Source organism: Mobula birostris, chromosome 10 (assembly GCF_030028105.1).
Source record: "Mobula birostris isolate sMobBir1 chromosome 10, sMobBir1.hap1, whole genome shotgun sequence".
Taxonomy (NCBI): domain Eukaryota; kingdom Metazoa; phylum Chordata; class Chondrichthyes; order Myliobatiformes; family Myliobatidae; genus Mobula; species Mobula birostris.
This window is the reverse complement of record NC_092379.1, coordinates 31,982,091-32,001,393: the sequence shown is the minus strand read 5'-3', so window position 1 is coordinate 32,001,393 and position 19,303 is coordinate 31,982,091. Positions and strand designations below refer to the sequence as shown.

Sequence of the window (19,303 nt, the reverse complement as noted above, 5' to 3'; positions counted from 1 at the left end):
TAAAGATCCTAGCCAGAGGCTCAGCAAACTCTTCTCCCGCCTCATGGAGCAGCCTGGGGAATATTCCGTCAGGCCCCGGGGACTTACCTGTCCTAATGTATTTTAACAACTCCAACTCCTCCTCTCCCTTAATATCAACATGCTCCAGAACATCACCCTCACTCATATTGTCCTCACCATCATCAGGTTCCCTCTCATTGGTGAATACCGAAGAGAAGTATTCATTGAGGACCTCGCTCACTTCCACAGCCTCCAGGCACATCTTCCCACCTTTATCTCTAATCGGTCCTACCTTCACTCCTGTCATCCTTTTTTAATTCACATAATTGAAGAATGCCTTGGGGTTTTCCTTTACCCTACTCGCCAAGGCCTTCTCATGCCCCCTTCTTGCTCTTCTCAGCCCCTTCTTAAGCTGCTTTCTTTCTTCCCTATATTCCTCAATAGACCCATCTGATCCTTGCTTCCTAAACCTCATGTATGCTGCCTTCTTCCACCTGACTAGATTTTCCACCTCACTTGTCACCCATGGTTCCTTCACCCTACCATTCTTTATCTTCCTCACCGGGACAAATTTATCCCTTACATCCCGCAAGAGATCTCTAAACATCGACCACATGTCCATAGTACATTTCCCTGCAAAAACAACATCCCAATTCACACCCGCAAGTTCCAGCCTTATAGCCTCATAATTTGCCTTTCCCCAATTAAAAATTTTCCTGTCCTCTTAGATTCTATCCTTTTCCATGATAATTATAAAGGCCAGGGAGCGGTGGTCACTGTCCCCCAGATGCTCACCCACTGAGAGATCTGTGACCTGACCTGGTTCATTACCTAGTACTAGGTCTAGTATGGCATTCCCCCTGGTTGGCCTGTCCACATACTGTGACAGGAATCTATCCTGGACACACTTAACAAACTCTGCCCCATCTAAACCCTTGGAACTAATCAGGTGCCAATCAATATTAGGGAAGTTAAAGTCACCCATGATAACAACCCTGTTATTTTTGTACCTTTCCAAAATCTGCCTCCCAATCTGCTCCTCTGTATCTCTGCTGCTACCAGGGGGCGTATAGAATACCCCCAGTAGAGTAACTGCTCCCTTCCTGTTCCTGACTTCCACCCATATTGACTCAAAAGAGGATCCTGCTACATTACCCACCCTTTCTGTAGCTGTAATAGTATCCTTGACCAGTAATGCCACCCCTCCTCCCCTTTTTCCGCCCTCTCTATCCCTTTTAAAGCACTGAAATCCAGGAATATTGAGAATCCATTCCTGCCCTGGTGCCAGCCAAGTCTCTGTAATGACCACTACATCATAATTCCATGTATGTATCCAAGCTCTCAATTCATCACCTTTGTTCCTGATGCTTCTTGCATTGAGGTACACACATTTCAGCCCTTCTACCTCACTGTCTTTACACCGTTTATTCTGCTTCTCTTTCCTCAAAGCCTCTCTGTATGTTAGATCTGGCTTTACTCCATGCACTTCTTTCACTGCTCTATCGCTCTGGGTCCCATCCCCCTTGCAAATTAATTTAAACGCTCCTGAACCATGCTAGCGAACCGACCTGCAAGGATATTGCTCCCCCTTGAGTTCAGGTGTAACCCATCCAATGTGTACAGGTCCCACCTTCCCCAGAAGAGATCCCAATGATCTCAAAATCTAAAACCCTGCTCCCTGCACCAACTCCTCAGCCACACATTCAACTGCCATCTCCTCCAATTCTTACCATCACTGTCATGTAGCACTGGCAGCAATCCTGAGAACACCACCCTTGAGGTCCTGTTCTTCAGCCTTCTGCCTAATTCCCGAAACTCACACTTCAGGACCTTATCCCTCTTCTTGCCTATGTCGTTGGTCCCAACATGTATCACGACTTCTGGTTGCTTTCCCTCTCGTACCAGGATGTCGTGCACCCGGTCAGAGACATCCCAGACCCTAGCACCCGGGAGGCAACAAACCATGCGGGTGTCCTTCTCACGTCCACAAAATCTCCTGTCTGCTCCCCTGACTATAGAGTCTCCAATGACGACAGCTCTCCTCTTCTCCGTGCACCACAGGGTCAGACTCAGTGCCAGAGGCCCTGCCACCGTGGCTCACACCTGGTCGGTCGTCCCCGCCAACAGTATCCAGGACGGTAAACTTATATTCAGGGGAATGACTACAGGGGTGCTCTGCACTACCTGTCTGCTCACCTTCGCTTTCCCCCCTCTGACTGTCACCCAACGACCTGATTCCGACAGCCTAGGTGTGACTACCTCCCTGTAGCTCTCATCTATGACTGCCTCATTCTCCCTTATGAGTCGAAGGTCATCCAGCTGCTGCTCCAGATTCTTTCCACGGTCTTCCAGATCGCCCAGCCGTATGCACTTCTGGCAGATGTGATTCTGCGGGAGAGGGGAGTTCCCCCAAGACTGCCACATCTCACATGAGAGGCACACACATCTCAGGAGACATTGTAAAAACTAACTGCAAGCTAGCTTGTCCTCCGCCTCTCGAGTCAAAGCCTCAAAGCTCCACTCCCTCACGGGCCCACTCACGCTCTGGCCGTTTTCCACTGAATATGGGAGAAACCCACGAGGCCATGGGGAGAATGTGGGAGGAAACCCACAAGTTCACGGGGAGAATGAGGGAGGAAACACACGAGGCCACGGGGAGAATTTGGGAAAAATCCACGAGGCCACTTGGGAAAAACCCACAAGGCCACGGGGAGAATGTAGGAGGAAACCCACGAGGCCACGGGGAGAACGTGGGAGAAACCCACGAGGCCACGGGGAGAATGTGGGAGGAACCCACGCGGCCACGGGGAGAATGTGGGAAAAACCCACGAGGCCACGGGGAGAATGTGGGAGGAAATCCACGAGGCCACGGGGAGAATGTAAGAAAAATCCACGAGGCCACGGGGAGAATGTGGGGAAAATTCACGAGGCCACGGGGAGAATTTGGGAAAAATCCACGAGGCCACTTGAGAAAAATCCACGAGGCCACGGGGAGTATGTGGGAGGAACCCACGAGGCCACGGGGAGAATGTGGGAGGAACCCACGAGACCACAGGGAGTATGTGGGAAAAATCCACGAGGCCACGGGGAGATTTTGGGAAAAATCCACGAGGCCACGGGGAGAATGTGGGAGGAACCCACGAGGCCACGGGGAGTATGTGGGAAAAATCCACGAGGCCACGGGGTGATTTTGGGAAAAATCCACGAGGCTACTTGGGAAAAATCCACGAGGCCACGGGGAGAATGTGGGAAAAATCCACGAGGCCACGAGAAGAATGTGGGATGAACCCACGAGGCCACGGGGAGAATGTGAGAAAAATCCACGAGGCCACGGGGAGAATTTGGGAAAAATCCACGAGGCCACGTGGGAAAAATCCACGAGGCCATGGGAAGAACGTGGGAAAACTCCACGAGGCCATGGGGAGAACGTGGGGAAAATCCACGAGGCCACGGGGAGAATTTGGGAAAAATCCACGAGGCCACGGGGAGAATGTGGGAGGAAACCCACGAGGGCCACGGGGAGAATGTGGGAGAAACCCACGAGGCCACGGGGAGAATGTGGGAGAAACCCACGAGGCCACGGGGAAAATGTGGGAGAAACCCATGAGGCCACGGGGAGAATTTGGGAAAAACCCACGAAGCCACGGGGGAGAATTTGGGAAAAATCCACGAGGCCACGGGGAGAATGTGGGAGGAACCCACGAGGCCACGGGGAGAATTTGGGAAAAATCCACGAGGCCACAGGGAGAATGTGGGAGAAACCCATGAGGCCACGGGGAGAATGTGGGAAAAATCCACGAGGCCACGGGGGAGAATTTGGGAAAAATCCACGAGGGCCACGGGGAGAATGTGGGAGGAAACCCACGAGGGCCATGGGGAGAACGTGGGAAAAATCCACGAGGGCCAGGGGAGAATGCACTATATCCTTACAGGCGGTGGCAGGAATTGAACCTAATCTTACAGCTGGTGCTGTAGAGCATTTACACTGAGCACTTCACTACCATACTGCCCAATTAGAATCAATTCTCGTGCAAAGTGATCAAAGTGGGCACTGTGCTGCCAAACTGAAGTGATTAGGGTTGCGCCAGTTGGTTTAAAAACCAAACGGTGGAAGGGAAGGAGCCGTTCCCGAAGCTGGTGGTGTGGGTCTTCAGGCTTCTGTAGCTCCTGTCTGATGGGAGCTTTGTGAAGATAGCGTGGCCCAAGTGGTGGGGATCTTTGATGATGGACGTTGCCTTCTTGAGGAGACACCGCCTGTAGGTACAGCGGTGGGCTGGGATGTGCCTGTGATGTACTGAACCAAGTCCACTGTCAGAAATGTCTACAAATCAGGAACTGGAGGAAGGAAGGATAGACACCATCAGGTTCTAGGCAACATACTTGGCCGGTGTGGCTATTGACTTGTAGCGATGGCACCTGTTGTACAACGGCTCGGTGGCCTTGATAATTGGTTTGTTATTGACACATATACCAAAGATACAGTGAAAAATCTTTTGTTTGCAAGCCATCCAGACAGATCAGTCTCACATTAAGGTATTACAAAGGGAAAGGCAATAACAGAATGCAAAATAAAGTGTTACAGTTATAGAGAAAGTCACATATACATCAAAACAGAGTGAAATGCATCATTTTCATCATTGACCAACAGTCCGAGCATGTGCTGGGGGCAGCCGGCAAGTGCTTGTGTCACCAACATAGCATGCCCCAATTCACGAACCCCAACCCACCCTCATTTGAAATGTGCGAGGAAGTTGCAATAGAGGCAGAGCCTTGACAACAAGCTTGCCCTTCCATTACAGAGGTCAGCTGTTGGGCCTTGGGTGGGGTCGATCCGCTCAGCCTGATGCAGGCGTCAGCCACGTGACTTTGCCTTGTCCATGTCTTACCTCTCAACCCCGACTCTCCCACCTCCGCTGACCAATCTGTTGTGGGCTAAGGCCAAAGTCCTCAAACATCCTGGAACGCGAACCATACAGACCATTCTACGGAGTTTCCTGCCAGCTGTTGCCCCAGGTTGGTGATCAGTGGATTACCGTGCCCCTCACCACCTTACACAGAGTCAACCCAGGATGTGCCATTGAAAACTCAGGCCAGGGAGCTCAGGAGAAAATACCTTATGTGGAGGTTGGGAAGAATGTGAATCTGACAGGCAAGAGGATAGGGTGGAGGGAAACATTAGGGATGAACATGAGGTAGAGAGGGGTGGGTGGTGATTGGGGATGGAGCAGTGTGATGGTGAGTGGTGATGGGGGAGATGGGGCTGGGGGGTAGGAAGCTAGTGTGAGACAGCTGAACCAGTTAGGATTCACAGAGAGCCTTTGAATCCAGGCTCCTCTGGTTCTGAACTTCCTTTTGTTCCGAGTTTCTCTGCTTCTCAGTGGCTGTCTGTTAATTCTACTTCGGGTGGCGAATAATTTCAGATATCTTTTCTTTTTTCCGTTGAGGGTCGCAGACGAACCTGAGAGAAGCTGGAGATCTGAGGTCACAAGGTAAGTTTCTTGCAGGGTCCCCTTCCGTCAGTCAACCCAGCTGAGAGATCCTGCGAGACTGTAGAATGCCAGCTTTATCACCCCAGCTCATCCTAACACACAGGATCTCCCAGAGCTTCATTGTTGTCTTAATTGAACCAATAGCTGTGGAACAAGTGCTGAAGTGAAGAATTGGGTATCTGCTTGATTGTGGGTTGAGAGGTGGCTAGTAAAGATGAAGGTGGAAGAGCATGGAAACATCCAGTGAAATGATCTATTTGCATCAATGACCAACACAGTCTGCAAATGTCACTGTACTTCCAACCCCGAATTGTCCCCAACCTGTACGTCTTTGCAACATACAAGGAAACAGTTGCACCTCGGACAGATCAGCAGTCACATGCTTGCCTGCAAGGTTGTCCTGGAGTGCTGCCAGGGAGCACAATGGTGTAGGTTTGAGGAGAGGAGAAAGGGGACAGAGACAGCTGGAGAAAGAGCGTGAGCGAAAGAAGACAAAATGCTGAGACTCTGATGGACCGACCCGGGAAAAGGTGAGGCCCACTTGTGGGAAATCATAAACACAAGAAACTCTGCAGAGGCTGGAAGTTCAGAGTAACACACACAAAATGCTGCAGGAACGCAGCAGGTCAGGCAGCATGTATGGAGAATCAACGTTTCAGGCTGAGGCCCTTCATCGGTTGACTATTTACTCCTCTCCATAGTTGCTGCCTGACCTGCTGAGATTTTCCCACATTATGTGTGTGGCCCTTTTGTGGGAAAGTGTTAGGGCTCAACGTAAACTAAACCGAACACAGTCAACTCCCGTTGGGACGGACGGGCCCACTTTGGGACCAGCCTCCATCTAGGAGAGTGCCGCACTGCCTCAGACTCTCTGGGGCGAGGACGTGAGGACAGAGGGTGGGGAATTTCCACCGGAGACGAGCCCTCACTGGACTTGATGCTCACCAGCCATGCCTCGGATCTCAGGCAAGAGAACACTGACAGAGAGAAGGGTGAACAGAGCTAGACCTCAGCAGCTCCTTCAGGATATCTCCTTGCCGTCAGTCACATACAGAGCAAGAGCAAATGCTGTCTGGTGTTTATCAGGTGCCACAGAAAAGACGCAGTGTCATATTTGCTTCAATAACTAAGCTTGAGGAGAAAAGTAAAGGATCTCACTCTACCTTTGTAAAAAAATGTCATGGGGTGTGTTTCTGTATTACATCCCAGACTCAAAACTAAACCCGGACGCATTCGGGTCCCATTGGGATGGACCAGCCCACTTGGGATAGTGCCGCATTCCCTCAGTCCTTGGGGACAGGATGTAGGGATGGATGGTGCAGAATTTCACAGAGTTCCTGCTGGCCACAACCTCCCATCCCTCTGTGTTCGGTGCCACCAGCCATGTCTCAGAAGTCTCACTGGACGTCCATGCTCCTGTGAAGTCGGAGAATAAGAGCCAGTGAGATAGGGGGCCATTCAACCCCTCATTCCAGCTCTGCCTCTTAGCAAGATCATTTCCCTGCTTTCACCACTAATCCTTTGCTTGGCCTGAGGCAAAAGATCTAAAGGAGCTGAACTGTAGCCCCCTGAGGTGTCTCCCATGGGTGCCAGAAGATCTGGTGGTGTCTGACCTGCTGTTTTATTATTAGGTGGTTAATTCAGCAATTACAGGATCACATTATCATAATATTCCTGATACACAGTACTTACAGTTTCCAATTACAACACAGTTATCTCTATTCAGAACACATTCAAGCACTGTGGCACCACCACTATATTTGTGGATACCGCGGGCTCCTGCTCGGACACCCAGGCACAGATTTAACGTCAGAAGAGGGGCGGGCAATCTGCTTGGGCAGAACTCTTAACTACCCGCAGCCTGGGACCTGTGAACGGCTGTCTTGGCATTGGTCAAAGGCAAACTGACTGGGAGATCCCCTGACTGACCCACGCCCCGCACCAGAGGACCGGAGATCAGAAGTGTGGTGTTGAAAAGAAACAATTTCCCTTCAGACTCGCTGACAGAGACTTCAACTGTGTCACAGGACAGTGTCTCTGTATCTAACCCATACTGTCCCTACCCTGGGAGTGTGTAGAGGGAGCTTCACCCTGTATATAACCCGTGCTGTCCCTGCCCTGGGAGTGTGTGATGGGACAGTGTAGAGGGAGCTTCACTCTGTATCTAACCCATTCTGTCCCTGCCCTGAGAGTGTGTGATGGGACAGTGTAGGAAGAGTATCTCTGATCTGCCCTGTGCCGTTCCTGTGAATGTGTGCAAGTTTGTGATGAGAAACTAATTGTCTCTGCTCTCTCTGTTTCAGTTGCAATGTACCTTGGGATAAAAAAGAGGCAAAGCCCAGGTCGATCAGACTTACATGGAATATAAAAATCACCAGCTCGCGGGACCCTAGCGAGATGATTGGTCTGATCTGTAAAGTCCTGGAGGCAAATGGCTGCCAGTTCCACCAGCAGGAACCCTTCCTCTTGTCCTGTGCCCATGGCCGTGAGAACACAGAGCACTTTGTCCAGTGGGAGATCGAGGTCTGTCGTCTGCCCAACCTCTCTGTCAATGGTGTGCGCTTTAAGAGGACCTCTGGGACCTTCCTGTCGTTCAGGAACATAGTGACTAAAATCACCAGTGAATTGAAGCTCTAGACACACAAAGACTCCTTGCCCACATCGTTTCCTTCCACCTTTCATTTTGGATCTTCACGCATACTCGCGCAGCCACCCATCTGGAGACTGCAAGTGTTAGGATTCCTCCGCCACCTTGATGGGACGTTCTTTTTCCTACTGTTGAGGCTGAGCTCCCATCTCAGAGGATTTGGCCACTTATTTGAGCCCTGATTAAGTCTAGTATCTGCCGTGGGGTTGGTTTGGTTGACACCATCTGACTAATCTTCAGCTGGGTGGGGAGGGGTGGGGAAGAGTGGGAGACGGCAGCAATGCTGAAGAGGGTGAGTGTTCTGGGGTACAGCACTGAGAGCATCTCAGTCTGGCCCTTAACCCCACCTGTGTGCCCTCCACCCCTGATCGGAAAGGAGGGCCGTGCCGGAGAGAGGCCGGGGATCACAGACAATCTCGGAAGAGACATTTACGTTGAAAATGCAGAGAATCTGAGCTTCAGCATGTGGGAGCCCGCAGTACACCTGTCGGCTCTGGGTCTTGAGACAGGGTCCTGGTTACCGTCCTGAGTGGTGGCGGTGCTGAGGACAAATCCAAAGGTTTGTAGATGAACCCCTGCATTTCTTTTTCAATATCCTTCTCCCACTTTCGCCCTCACTACGTACTATGCCTTACCCTCTGACTCTCCCCACAAGCCCCTCCCCTTCTCTCCCATAATGTCCTCCCCTCCCTCACCCCCTCACTCTTTCCCACCACGCCCCCCTCACCCCCTCAGCTTCTCCCTGCCTTCCCTTACCCCCTTTTCTTGCCCTCTGCCAAACCTTCCCCTCCAGTGTACCCGATTTTAGGGGAATTTCTCAAAACAATAGCGCTGTGATTAATGGAATCATGCTGTGCCTTGATGCAGTGAACGTTTCACCCCCTTTCCCTCTCTCACTTGGGCTCCTTGCTGGGGTGAACAGTCCCACGATACAGGCTCACCCTGTTGTCGTCAGGTTATCATCTTCAAATATTCTCAACTGCGTCTTGAAGTATCACGAACGTCCTCCAAGCCAGGTGTAACCAACCTCTCACCTGATCACTTCCTCTTCAGAGCCAGCACAGCAGCCATGTGAAGATCTGCAGACTGGGGCAGGGTGGGGGCCTACACTCTGGTCCACAGAGTGACCTCAGCCCAGGAGGCCCTTGTGTTTACAGGAAAGATTTTGGGAAATCAGGAACAATCCCTTGCTAACCTGTTCCTCCTACTTCAGGACTTGTCGGGAAAGAGCCCATTATATGTACGTGTGCTTGTGTGTGTAGTATTTGTGTGTGAAGGAACCACACTTGCTGGTGTCCCTCTTCAGTCAGAGTCAGCTTGGCCTTTGAAATGTGGGGTCTTGTACTAGATTCAACAGGTGGGTGTCAGCTGGGAGATGTAAACCTCTCCCACTTTGGCATAGTGTGATGGGACAGTGTAGAGGGAACTTCACTCTGTATCTAATCTGTGCTCTCCCTGCCCTGGGATTGTGTGAAGGGATGGTGCAGCAGGAGTGTCACTCTGTATCTAACCCATACCGTCCCTGTCCTGGGAGTGTGTGATGGGACAGTGTAGAGGGAGCTTCACACTGGGCAGGGATACTGATACAGAAGGTGCATCTATTCACATTGCCAACTTCAATGAGGACAGAGAGAGAAACAATTTCCCAAACCGGGGTCGGTGTGATATGTCACCGGGTAACTTGCTGCAGGCCAGGTGATTGGTCGGACATCAGGTGTTCAGTTGAAGGGGTCTTGGTGACGGACCAGCACCTGATCAGTGGTTCTACACCCATGTTCAGGCCACCAGTGCCCCCAGTCAAGGGAAGGCGTTTGGGTCAGCATGGTCACCCTTCCAGAGGTTGGGGACAAACCTGTTAGATCTCTCTGCAGTTACTGTGGGCTGGCATGGAATGACTCTGCAATGGTTGACCCAGGAAGTTAGAAGAGTTTCGCTGGTGGATCAAGTGTGTCCCACACTTGAACCGGGCCGGGGCAAATCTGGCTGGGCATATTCATGGCCCCAGGACATTGCCTGTCTCTCTTACCTCTCTTATCTCCTCTGACGCCTTGCTTGCTTGGACCTATCCCCACCCCACGACAACCCCTGCAGACATCCATGAGAATGGACCAATGGTATGGCCAAAAAGACGGCATCACTTTTTGAATTGTTGCTGACTACTTGCAGGGACTGTTCGTTTTAAGAGATTGCTTGTCTGACCAGGGTTGCTGAGAGGAGAGTGTGCATAAAAAGCCCCCTCCCCAGCATCCCTTTCTATAACCGGCTCCCAGTCAATACGGCCCCCACTGTAAACTATACAACTGCAGTGGGCTGCACTGCCAACCTCCACTGAAGCTGCAGTCCACACCAGGAGGGGTCATAAGGTGCAGAAAACTTTCCCCCTTCCCTTGTACCCACTATGTCCACCAGGAAGCCCTCTGGAGGCAGTCAGCTCCAGAAAAGAAGGGGTGGTGCTAGACTGAGATCCTCTCCCTCTCTTAAACATTAAAAAACTATTAAGTATTTAAACACTTGAAGCACAAACGTGGCTTGTGATACAACCTCATTTCACTCACATGGTGTAAATTCCTTCTGTTTACCCTTGGCTTCCGTTTGCTGTAAATTCATTAAAGGGATCAAGTTTGGAGGAATTGGAGCTAGTTAGCTCTCTTGCGCCAGACTCCTCGGAAAGTGGTTGTTTGGGGCCGGGTACAGGGGGACGGTTCTCCAGGTCCCAGCACCAACCCTGAACACTTGGTCTTCCAGCACGGAACCACTGGCATTCCTGCAGTTCCACATCCTATTTTTTCCTGGATTTCTCCCAGGTTTAGGCCACAGCCGTGTCCTGAATACCAGTTGCTGGGAGCGTGAGAGAATGCCTGGAGATATGTTTAACCTCAGCGGGGTATTTTATCGTTTTTAATCATTGTGTTTCAAAGACCATCACAGTGACTGCAACCATCTCAGGCGAGGGGGTCTCCCTGCACTCGACCCTCCCAAGCACCCCTCACCCACTCTAAGTGTGAGCCTCAACCTAGTTCAGATAATGTGAATCTGATTTCCGAAGAGGATATTGAACTGTATTTAAAACAAAAACCTGTATAAAAGAACCACAGAACTTGCTCGTAACTGTATTATTCTGTAGAAAACACTGGTTGATTTTCCAGAGGTTTTAAGAAGTGCTAAGTTATTAGAAGTCCATGCCTCTAGATATTGAATTAAGTTGTATATATATAAAGATTACTTGAAATTAATTTCTGTGTTGGATTATGTTCTCCTTGGCATCGCTTGACCTAAATGTTAGACGATGTGTTGGACCTTTGGGATATTATCTTGCAGCTGTTTTCCATTGTGGATTCCGAGGCTTTGGAAATGTTCCCTGTTCCATAAGACATAGAAACGGAATTAGGCCACTCGTTCTATCGAGTCTGCTTTACCGTTCCACCATGGCTGATTAATTATCCCTCTCAACTCCATTCTCCTGCCTTCTCCCTGTAACCTTTGATGCCCTGACTAATCAAGAACCTATCAACCTCCACTTTAAATATACCTAATGACTTGGCCTCCACAGCTATTTATGGCAATGAATTCCACAGATTCACTGCACTCTAGCTGAAGAAATTTCTCCTTATCTCTGTTCTGAAGTGATGCCCTCTGATCCATTATAAGAAACATATTCTCCACGTCCTACTCTAAGCCTTTCAGTATTCATTAAATTTCAGTGAGATCCCCGCTCATTCTTCTAAACTCCAGTGAATAAAGGCCTGGAGCCATCAAATACTGCTGATACATTAGCCCTTTCATTCCCAGGATCTTTCCTGTAACCTCTTCTGGACCCTGTGCAATTCCACTTGAACCATGGCCTCCAAGTGACTCACGTCAGCTAACCATTGGATCGTTGAGGCCAAATTGCACTCTATTACCCCCTCCTTCCCACCTTGTCACCCGTGGAGATGCTTGTCGCTTGCTCTCCCTCACTCTCTTGAACCAGTTGCACGGCCGTAGACTGGCGTGTAGGCCATACTGATTACGTGGGCATTGGAAGCATGGCAGCACCTATGGGCTGTTCCCAGCGCCATCCTCGCCGCGCACACAAAATGCTGGAGGAACTCGCAGGACAGGCGGCACTTTGTGCGTGTTGCTTGGATTTCCAGCATCTGCAGATCTGCTGGGTTGAGAGAGAGAAAATAACTCAGACACAATAGAATAGCAGAACAGACTTGATGGGATGAATGGCCTAATTCTGTTCCTATGTTTTATGATCCAAATAGAAATAATCTAAAACTAGGACACAACTTGGCGATGGTAACCATGAACTTACCATAAAAGCCATAGACTTTTTCCCCGAGGCAGAAATGTCTACGGGGGGTATAATTTTAAGATGACTGGAGGAAAGTATGGTGGGGGGCTGTCAGAGGTACGGTACTTACACAGAGAGTGGTGGGTGGCTGGAATGCGCTGCCGGAGGTGGTTAGTAGAGGCAAACACTGGGGGCACATAAGATAATCACAGAGTAAATGATAGAACATGGAGGACTATGTAGGAAGGAAAGGCTGGATTCCCACCACTGCCTGTAAGGAGCTTCTGCCTTCTCCCGGAGACCACTTGGGTTTCCTCCATCTGCTCGGGACCCTCCCACAGCGGTTGGTGGGTTAACTGGTCATCGTGATTGGAAGGGCCTATTCCAGGCTGTATCTCGAAATCAGTGTGTAAGTAAGTAAGATTGATCTGAGGAGTAGGTTGCGAGGTTGGCTCAACATAGTCATAGTCATACTTTATTAATCCCAGGGGGATTATGATGGGCTGAATGGCCTGCACTGTGCTGTAATGTTCTATATTCTAAAACACATCTCGTTTATTAATCTAGTCCAGGGAAGGAAAGTTTCCACCCTCACTCAGTAGATTGAAGATTAGCTTGTCCATGTCACACCTACATTGAGACACACAGCGACATGCACTGCTTGCATCAAATCAGATCAGCGACAGAATTTGAAGGTCTTTTTTTAGAGAATACAGTACAGAACAGGCCCTTCTGGGCCAACAACCTGTAATTCCCAGCAACCCATCTATTTAACCTTAGCCTAATCACAGGACAATTTACAGTGACCAATTCACTGACTAACTGGTACGTCTGTGCACTGTGGGAGGAAACCCATGTGGTCATGGGGAGAACGTACAAACTCCTTACAGATGGCACCTGAATTGAACTTCGAGCTCGGAGAACGGCAGTGATGTCAAGCTAAGCACTATGCCACTGTGCTGCCCGAACGGTAATGTCTCTAAATCCCACCCAGGCCATAGGTCTCGTGGAGCCAGTCTTCCAGGATATCCAATGTGAAGACGTTCAGGGGAACACAGTCAAGATGGGAAATCCATTGATGTTTAAGGAACTGCACAGTCTTTAAAAGCTGTAAGTAGGGGTTGTGGCTGAAGACCACTTTCACGTTAGCCAATGGAATCTACAGCCTAGCCAAGAGATTCAGGTAAGCCTATGTAAGCTGCAGTGAGAAATTCGAATAGATAATGATTTATACATAATATGTAGATACATTGTGTGGCCACTTTATTAGGAACACTTGTACATCTGTTTATTAATGCAAATATCTAATCAGACAATCCCGTGGCAGCAACTCAATGCATAAAAACATACAGACGTGGTCAAAAGGTTCAGTTGTCATTCAGACCAAACATCAGAATGGTGAAGATATTTGATCTAAGTGATTTTGATTGTGGACTGATTGTTGGTGCCAGACAGGGTGGTTTGAGTATCTCAGAAACTGCTGACCTCCTGAGATTTTCATGTACAATATTCTCTAGAGTTTACAGAGAATGGTGCAAAAAAAACACAGAAAGAAACTTCCAATGAGTAGCAGTTCTGTGGGTGAAAACACCTTGTTAATGAGAGAGGTCAGAGGAGAATGGTCAGACCGGTTCAAGGTGACAGTAACTCAAATAACCACATGTTACAACAGTGGTGTGCAGAAGAGCATCTGCGAATGCACACCATATCAGACCTGGAAGTGGATGGGTTACAGCAGCCGGAGATCGCAAGCAGACTCTCAGTGGTCACTTTTGTTACGTACAGGAGCTACCTGATAAAGCGGCCACTGAGCATTTTGTTTGGCAGTCTCCAGCTACATTATCCATTACACAGTGCATTGAGGCAGAACAAGGAAAAACAACAACAGAATGCAGAATAAAGTGTGACAGCGACAGAGAGAGTGCAGTGCAGCTAGAAAATAAAGTGCAAGGTCGTGACAAGGTAACTTTTGACAAGTCCGTGGATTGATTTTATTTCAGAGATACACACAGGCCCTGAGCCGCCCAGTTCCACTCATATGACCAATTAACTACCAACATTACTAACCTTAACCCATACGTCTTTGAAATGTAGGAGGAAACGGGAGGACACGGAAGAAACCCACACAGTCACGGGGAGAACGTACAAACTCCTTACAGACAGTGGCAGAATTTGACTTGGATTGCTGGTGCTGGGTGCAAACGGTTTAACAGGATGTGGGCCATTTCAGGCAAATGGAACCAGCTGAGGAAGGCACATTAGTCAGTATGGATGAGATGTGCCAAAGCACCAGCTTCTGGACTATATGACTCTGTTTGGATAAAGAGCCATCTCCCACCTCTCTAGGACCAGATTTCGATTCAGATTCATTCATCATGCAGGCAATGAAGTGCATCACTTGTGTTTACAGCCAACATGTCGAAGGATGTGCTGGGGGCAGCCTGCAAGTGTTGTCACACATTCTGGCACCAGTATCCCTCAAGACACTGAAGTAGGCCATTCAACCCATCAAATCTTTGATAGCCCCTGAGCAATCCCATCAATCTACTTATTTCACCGTCCATCAACACCAAGATTCTACCACTCACCTCGACGCCAGGGCTAATTTACATCTTTGGAGTATGGGATGAAACCTGAGCATCTGAGAGAAAGCCACATTTTCACAGGGAGAGCGTGCAAGCTCCATCCAGTAGTGAGGACCAAACAGGGCGCTCCAGAGCTGTGAGACTTCTGTGCCACCTGTGCCCACCAGAGAAAGGAAATCGAGAGGGATACTCCTGGGATGAGATGCGGCTACAGTGGGCATGAAGGACTGATAGAAGATTTCTAGTGACTCATTATGATGACTAATAGGGGGCTCGACAAGCACAGCCCATGTCCAACCTCTTCCAGAAACCAAGATCAGTTTCACACTGTGAGGGTCCGGTAGGGTTCCACGAGCAACATGTAGCCTTCGATCTGATACTTGGTCATCAGTCTGACCTCTGTCTCAATTTGGATTCAGCCTTCAGATCTTTTTGATCTGAATTCAGTAATTTTCTCACACTAAGCCAAGTTTGAACACAGGTTACAGCAGTTTGGTTAATTGAGCTGTTCATGTCATCTTCCTGTTTGGTAAAGCAATGTACTGATGTACCAACACGCACAAAATGCTAGAGGAACTCAGCATCTATGGAGAGGAATAAACAGTCAACATTTTAGGCTGAGACCCTTCATCGAGACTGGTGCTCAGGGATGTTGAAGTCCAAGTCCATAGCTCTGTGAAAGTGGTTGACAGAGTGATAAAGAAGGTTTATGGCATACCTGTCTTTATTAGTGGAAGCAATAAGTTCACAAGTCAGGAAGCAACCCTCATACTCTACCTGGGCAACCACCAACATGACAGCATGAATATTGATTTCTCCAACGTGCAGTAATTTCTCCCTCCCCAGCGTTCTCTTCATTCCCCATTCTGATTACCTCTCAGCCCTTCTCCTCATCTGCCCACCACTTCCCTCTGCTTCCCTCCTCCTTCCCATTCTCCACTCTCCTCTCCTATCAGATTCTTCCTTCAGCCCTTGAACTTTTCCACCTATCACCTGTCAGCTTCCACATCATCCCCCCTCTCCCACCCACATCCCCCTCACCTAGTCCCACCGATCACCTGTCAGCTTCCACATCATCCCCCCTCTCCCACCCACCCACACCCCCCTCACCTAGTCCCACCTGTCACCCGTCAGCTTGTGCTTCTCTTTCACTCCCACCTTCTTCATCTGGCCTCTGCCCCCTTCATTTTCAATCCTGATTAAGGGTCTCGGCTGAAACATCAACTGTTTATTCCTCTTGATAGATGCTGCCTAACTTGCTGATTTCATCCAGCATTTTGTGTGTGTGTTGCTCAAAAGATTTCCAGCATCTGCAGAATCTCAGTGTTCAGGATGCTATGCTGCAGCTTTATAGAACTCTGGTTAGGCCACAACTGGAGGATTGCATTCCATTTGGTTGCCCCATTGTAGGAAGGAGGAGGCGCCTTTGGAAAGGCTGAAGAAAGAGGTGTACTCAGATGTTGCCTGGATTAGAGGGCATATGCTGTAGGGAGAGGTTGGACAAATCTGTGTTGACTTCTCTGGAGCAGCACAGGCTGAAAGGAGACCTGATTGAGGTTTGTAGGATTATGAGAGGTGTAGGCGGTCAGTAGTTTTCTCTCCTGGTCAAAATAAGGATACCAAAAGTCCTGACAAAGGGTCTCGGCCTGAAACGACGACTGTACCTCTTCCTAGAGATGCTGCCTGGCCTGCTGTGTTCACCAGCAACTTTGATGTGTGTTGCTTGAATTTCCAGCATCTGCAGAATTCCTCGTGTTTGCATACCAAAAGTTTCTTCAGATACATAAAGTGTAAAAGAGAGGCAAAAGTGCATATCAGACCACTGGAAAATGATGCTGGAGAGGCAGTAATAGGAGGCAAGGAAATAGCAGATGAACTAAATAAATATTTTGCATCAATCTTCACTGTGGAAGACACTAGTAGTATGGAGGAAGTTCCAGATGTCACAGGTCGTTAGGTGTGTGAAGTTTCCATTACTAAGGAGAAGGTTCTTGGGAAACTGAAAGGTCTGAAGGTGGTTCAGATGCTATATACCCCAATGTTCTGAAAGAAGTGGCTGAAGAGATTCTGGAGGCATTAGTAATGATCTTCCAAGAATGACTAGATTCTAGAATGGTTCAAGAAGATGGGAAAATTGCAAATTCTCTTCAAGAAGGGAGAGAGGAAGAAGAAAGGAAATTATAGGCCAGTTAGTCTGACCTCAGTGGTTGGGAAAATGTTGGAGTTAATTGTTAAGGATTAGGTTTCGGGGTACTTGGAGGCACATGTGTTGGGACTGGTTCTTTTAATGTTATATGTTAATGATTTGGATGATGGAATTGATGGGTTTGTTGCAAAGTTTGCAGACAATACAAAGATAGGTGGAGGGGCAGGTAGTTTTGAGGAGGTAGAGATGCCAGAGAAGGACTTAGACAGATTAGGAGAATGGGCAAAGAAGTGGCAGGTACATTGCAGTGTTGGGAAGTGTATGGCCATGCACTTTGATAGAAGAAATGAAAGCGTTGGCTATTTTCTAAATACAGAGTAAATGCAAACAACTTTGGTGCAAAGAGACTTGGGAGTGCATGTTTGGGATTCCCTAAAGGTTAATTTGCAGGTTGAGTCCATGGTAAGGAAGGTGAATGCAATGTTAGCATTCATTTCAAGAGGACTAGAATATAAAAGCAAGGATGTAATGTTGAGGCTTTATAAAGCAGTGGTGAGACCTCACTTGGAGTATTGTGAGCAGTTTTGCAGCCCTTATCTTCAAAAGGATGTGCTGAAACTGGACAGGCTTCAAAGGTGGTTTACAAAAATGATTCCAGGTCTGAACAGCTTGTCTAATAAAGAGCGTTTGATGGCTCTGGGCCTGTATTCACTAGAATTCAGAAGAATGAAGGGTAACCTCATCGAAACCTGTCAAATTGTGAAAGGCCTCGATAGAGTGGATATAGAGAGGATGTTTCCTTTGGTGGCACAGCCTCGGAATAGAAGTGTGTCCTTTTAGCCATTGAGTGGTGAACCTGTAGAATTCGTTTCCACAGGCAGCTGTGGAGGCCAAGTCATTATGTATGTTTAAGGCAGATGTTGATAGATTCTTGATTGGTCAGGGCATGGAGGGATATGGGGAGAAGGCAGGAGATTGGGGCTGAGAGGAAGAATGGACTCAATGGACCAAATAAATAATTCTGCTCCTACGCCTCATGGTTTTGTGTTTTAAAATGTCCAATACAGGGTATGAATTTAAGGTAAGGGGAGTACATCTTTTTTTTACGCTATAATTGGCAGGTGCCTAGAATGTGCTGTCAGAGGTGATGGTGAAGGCAGATACAATAGAGAGTCTCTTAGGTTGTGCAGAGAATGGAGGAATATTGGCGTTGTGTAGGCAGAAGGGATAAGTGTAGTTAGGTGTTTAATTACCAGTTTAGTCATTTTGGCATAGCACTGCGGGCGGTCAGGCCTACTCCTATGCTGTACTGTTCTATGTCCTATGTATTCCGAACACAGGTGAGACTTGTATCTGGCATCCAGCTGTCCTGTGATCTCCCCCTGCCTCCCTCGCAAAGTGAAGCCTCAGCCCCAGTCAAACAACCCGAAGCAGCAGCAGGTAAGGCTGTGTTGTAGTACCGGCTGTCCTCTGGTCCGATCCAAAGGCACAAGTTCAGCCCTGTCTCTGCGCCTGCAGAATCTCAGCTAGGTTAACCAGACTGATGTGGAATTTCTTACAAAGTCATGATTGAAGCACTGAAAACCTGGTTCACGCAGAGGCATTTCTCGTTCTAACCTGGATGGGCATGAATGTGACTCCAGTCCAAGGGTAATAGCACTTACTCCAGAATGGCCCGCCAAGGCCAATAAATATTGGTATGTTTGTGACTGAAAACCAGCCAAGGGTGAGAGGAGGGGGTGTACTAAAATATTAGAGTCATAGAACGATATAGTTATATGGTTATAAGCCCTTCAGCTCGACCACTCCATGCCACCCAGCTAGTTCCAATTCCCTGTGTTTAGCCCTTACTCCTCTAAGCCCCATCCCTCCATGTGCTTCTTAAGTGACAAGATTGTGCCTGCCTCAGCCACTTCCTCCAGCACCGCATTCCATATCTTCAACACCCTCTGCATGATGAAGTTTCCCCTCAGGTCCCTTTTAAATCCTTCTCCCCATGCCCTAAATCTATGTGCCCTAGTTATGGACTCCTGTTACCATCCACCTTACATAATTTTATGTCTTTCATAATTTAAAATGTTTCTATAAGATTGATCCTCATTTTCCTATGTTCCAAGGAATAACACCTGGCCTGGCCAACATCTCCACAAGGATGTG

At 48.6% G+C, this 19,303-nt stretch overlaps 1 protein-coding gene across 6 annotated transcripts in view; it reads left to right on the top strand.

Annotated features, from left to right (window-relative positions):
* The window catches only part of LOC140203940 (MAP/microtubule affinity-regulating kinase 4-like), a 123,536-nt gene extending 112,179 nt beyond the window's left edge, over positions 1–11,357 (top strand). For 3 of the 6 annotated variants that reach the window (XM_072270116.1, XM_072270115.1, XM_072270114.1), the window contains exons 15-16: positions 5,445–5,489; positions 7,793–11,357. In XM_072270116.1, the coding sequence (XP_072126217.1) occupies positions 5,445–5,489; positions 7,793–8,126 (379 nt within the window). In that variant the 3' untranslated portion in view covers positions 8,127–11,357. The remainder of the gene's footprint in view (positions 1–5,444; positions 5,490–7,792) is intronic. The other 3 variants (XM_072270118.1, XM_072270117.1, XM_072270119.1) reach the window with 2 other exon arrangements.
* Positions 11,358–19,303: the final 7,946 nt, after the last annotated feature.